The sequence below is a fragment of the Sitodiplosis mosellana genome, unplaced genomic scaffold (genome assembly GCF_009176505.1).
Source record: "Sitodiplosis mosellana isolate CC-2019 unplaced genomic scaffold, AAFC_SMos_1.0 Smas_scaffold_6191, whole genome shotgun sequence".
In the NCBI taxonomy this organism is placed as follows: Eukaryota; Metazoa; Arthropoda; class Insecta; order Diptera; family Cecidomyiidae; genus Sitodiplosis; species Sitodiplosis mosellana.
Genome location: NW_022601432.1, coordinates 3,714,804 through 3,718,392, shown reverse-complemented (window position 1 = coordinate 3,718,392; position 3,589 = coordinate 3,714,804). Strand labels below are relative to the sequence as shown.

At 37.7% G+C, this 3,589-nt stretch overlaps 1 protein-coding gene across 1 annotated transcript; it reads left to right on the top strand.

Moving 5' to 3' along the window:
• LOC129576530 (uncharacterized) lies at positions 1-3,253 on the top strand. Its single transcript, XM_055461751.1, has 6 exons — positions 1-82; positions 1,287-1,505; positions 1,682-1,981; positions 2,092-2,379; positions 2,453-2,562; positions 2,772-3,253. The coding sequence occupies exons 1-6, from the start codon at positions 1-3 to the stop codon at positions 2,916-2,918; spliced, it is 1,146 nt and encodes a 381-aa protein (XP_055317726.1). The 3' UTR covers positions 2,919-3,253.
• The last annotated feature ends 336 nt before the right edge of the window (positions 3,254-3,589 follow it).

The window sequence follows — 3,589 nt, the reverse complement described above, 5'->3', positions numbered from 1 at the left end:
ATGTACGAGTTTCCACTTCGTCGTCAAATCGATGTGAACGACGCAAGGCGCAAAGTTGATGGATTTACAAAAGCCGGATACAGTAACAATAACATTGTCGCTTATTATTCTGAAAAGTTTTGTCTTAACATGCATATGATGAATGGCTAATTTACAATTACAATACAATCTGTGTTAGGTGCAGCTGATGTAATGATGTGTGTTGAATACATTTTGATGATGTTCTGAGACTTTCGTCCTTCCTACCCCTCTCGAAAAGAAAAAAAACCCGAAACAACACTCACATAGACACGACAATCGAAAAGCTTTTATTAAAATCCTATTGCGTTGAATTATGGAGAAGCGAGTCATTGAACCTATTTCGAAAAAAAAATCATCTCTATTCATCCGGATGGGTATTGTGTATATGTAAATGGAGGGTTGTATGAAATATCAATAAGATCAAGGAATGCTAGCGAAAGAGGATGAATAAGAAGCGCGCGCTGTGTTGTTCTTTCATTCATGTTTTATGTAACAAAAGGGAGAGGGAGAGGGAGAGGGAGAGGGAGAGAGAGAGAGAAAACGGTGACCTCAAAAATCTATCATTGCCGCAAACTGTATGTCGCATTTAGTATGTATTGAAGTTGTAAAATAGCTGTTTACATTTTTGTTCCTATTAACGGATAGGGGCAGGAGTGCGGCAAAAGTGTTTCAACAAAAGCCGCATATCGTTCGGAACAACGATATACACGGCGCTTCAAGATAATGCTCTTTTGCAATTGCCATTAAGCTTTCCTCACAAGCTGCTGTAGCAGCAGCGCTTGTGTGCATGTATCGTTTTTCTTTGGTCTCCTTTTGCCTTCGCTTTTCACACCGAACGAGCTTTGTTCAAATATTTATCTTTTCCCACCCGATGCATTTTCCATTAATAGCCGTGTGCCGACCCGAAACGAGCGTTGCACATTATAGTACATCCCATTTCATATTCAACCGTCGAATTAGATGACTTTTGCCATTTGACGACGTGACATCTCCACAACCATTATCCGATTTCGATCCAATTCATTTTAATAATAAATTCGAATCAGTTCTCAGCATTGGTTCTCCCTGAACGGAATTCGTTTAATAAATTAATCAAGAATCAAAATCAATTTGCAAGTTTGAGAGATTTTTGTGCGTTTGTACGCGAGTTTTGTGAAAACATATTGAATGATTCGTCGATTTTCCAATTTTCGAGCAATCACTAACGATTTTTTTTTTTGGTGAAAATTCGAATTGGGATTTACCAGGCATATAAAACCAAATAGAAATTGTGGATTGGTACGAGTCGCAGTGGTGGTTAGATGCCACAAAAAATGGAAGCTCCAAATGGAAGAGTGCAGCCGGTAGAAATCGAACCAAAGTTTATATCTATCCTTCGTATAACCATTTTGATGATGTTGCATCAACGGTTAAAACCACCACCGTTCGAACTACCACAGTCAATAGCACAACCACCGATGATGGAGCTTATATCATTTTACCAGGTAGAAAGCGGCCATTTGAATTTCAACTGTTTTGCTCGTCCTCTTCATTCGTCCACTTTTGTTGAATATAACAGATAAATACTAAGACTATCGTTACTTGCAACGGCTATTTACTTCAAATTTGCAATAAGAAAAAGATTCAATTGAGCATTAAAATTCCAACATTTTCTTTGCAGGACCGGAAGATGTCAATGACTTCAAAGACGGATTGTATCAATGGTCAGTGACATTGACCGCTCGAATGTGGCCTCCCATTGAATCTGGCTCTCCAAAGCGATTTCTTGGCTTACCAGAAATTGTTTGGTGGGGAATCTTGAGCGGATGTCTCATCGTATTCTTTATACTAGTCTTTTTAATATTCTTATTTTGCTGGTTTTTGCCACGACGTCGACAAAAGAAATTGGACCTATCACAAAATTCAGTAGTTACTCGAGATTCGACCGGCCTATCGTCGGCCAATAGTACTGGAGTCATTTGTAAGTCTATGAAAATAAAAATTTTAATCAATAAACCGGAAAATTAAACCTTTTTTGTCCAGCATTAGATCATTTTAATGAGAATTAACCAATAAATTTAAATTTGACAGTTCCACACACAGCGATCGGTGTGAAGCCATGGTCAAATCTCTTGACAAATCCATCTTCTGTGTGTAATTCAGTGCAAGCATCACAGTACAATTCCCCACCAATACAATCACTCACCTCATCATCGATGTATCGGCATCAGTATATGCTTAACTATCAACAATTTCCATCGAGTTCGAGCTGTGGCGTCAACAGTAATGCATCGAGCTTTGACGATTATTCATTTCAAAATATTCCCGATACGCATAAATCGATGTGGGTCCTAAATCCTATGTACGCTTCAACCAGTGGTAATGATCTTTTTGCTTCTTCTGATTTTTTTTTTTTCATTCAACTCTTTAAAATCCAAAATTTCGGTTGCAGCATTTAGCGAAAGTGAGACTAGTTATCGAACACGTTCGCTTCCAGCATGGGGCAAGATGAAACAACGGCCAGTCACAATAACCGATGACATTGCAAATCTTTATGTGAAGGTAATTTGCTACTAGTAAATGATTCAATTTCCATGCATTATTCAAATACCTAACGTACTTGAAGTTTCTTTTTTAATTCTTGAATTCAAGAAGAAAATTTTCATATCCGGCAAAATTTTGTCATTGTTTGAATATGCATAATGATCTATAAAATCTAATGAGTGCTAATGAGATTTAACAAAATAAAATAAATTTCCATTTTTTTCTAGATGAATTTGAGTAAAAAACGTCGCAATCGAATGCGTAATGATGAAGCGGCCATAATTGCGTTGTGCCGATCTCGTTCGCAAAATTTGTCTGGGATACCGTTTGAACGCGAAGGAGTTGTTGTTTACGATGAACGTACTGAGCTGTAATTTGTGCTAGTGATCTGGGATGCAATACAACTGATGCAGTGGTTGACAGTAATCACATTTTACCTTAATAAACGACCTTAACCAATTTATATAAAGTGCTGACAACAAGTCAAAATCCTGGTACAACGAAGAAATGTCGAAAAAGTTTTTTTTTTTGATCGAGCATGATTTCGTTTTGATGCAGCTGCTTTGTATAGCATTTACTCTCCGATATTTCAAAAAGCTAGGATATTGTGATTCAAAGATCTCCATAACTTTTTGTCCCATTCTAAATGAATGGTTTGGAGCGAAAATGTAATACAGAAAAGTTGAGCGGAAAAATGTCGATGATAAATAAGCGGAAAAGGGATAGCTATACAGGGTGTTTCATAACGCCGTAGAAATCTCTCTACCACAGATTCCATGGCTCATGGGGAGTAAAAAAGTATAGGAGCACTTTTCCGAATTCGGCCTCTTTGGACAAGTTATGGCCGCCGGCGTATTTTCGGCCAAAAATCACTATGGTCGCGGCTCTGGCTATAGCTGGGCCATTTCTGGTCACAGCTCCATTAAAGTTGGCTTATTGGAAAGCTATGGAGCCCTACTAAACCATCCAATTCAAAAATAATGAAAAAAGTTGGATTGAAGGATTAAAATTAACCCATAACGGAAATTAGGAAAAATCGATGAAA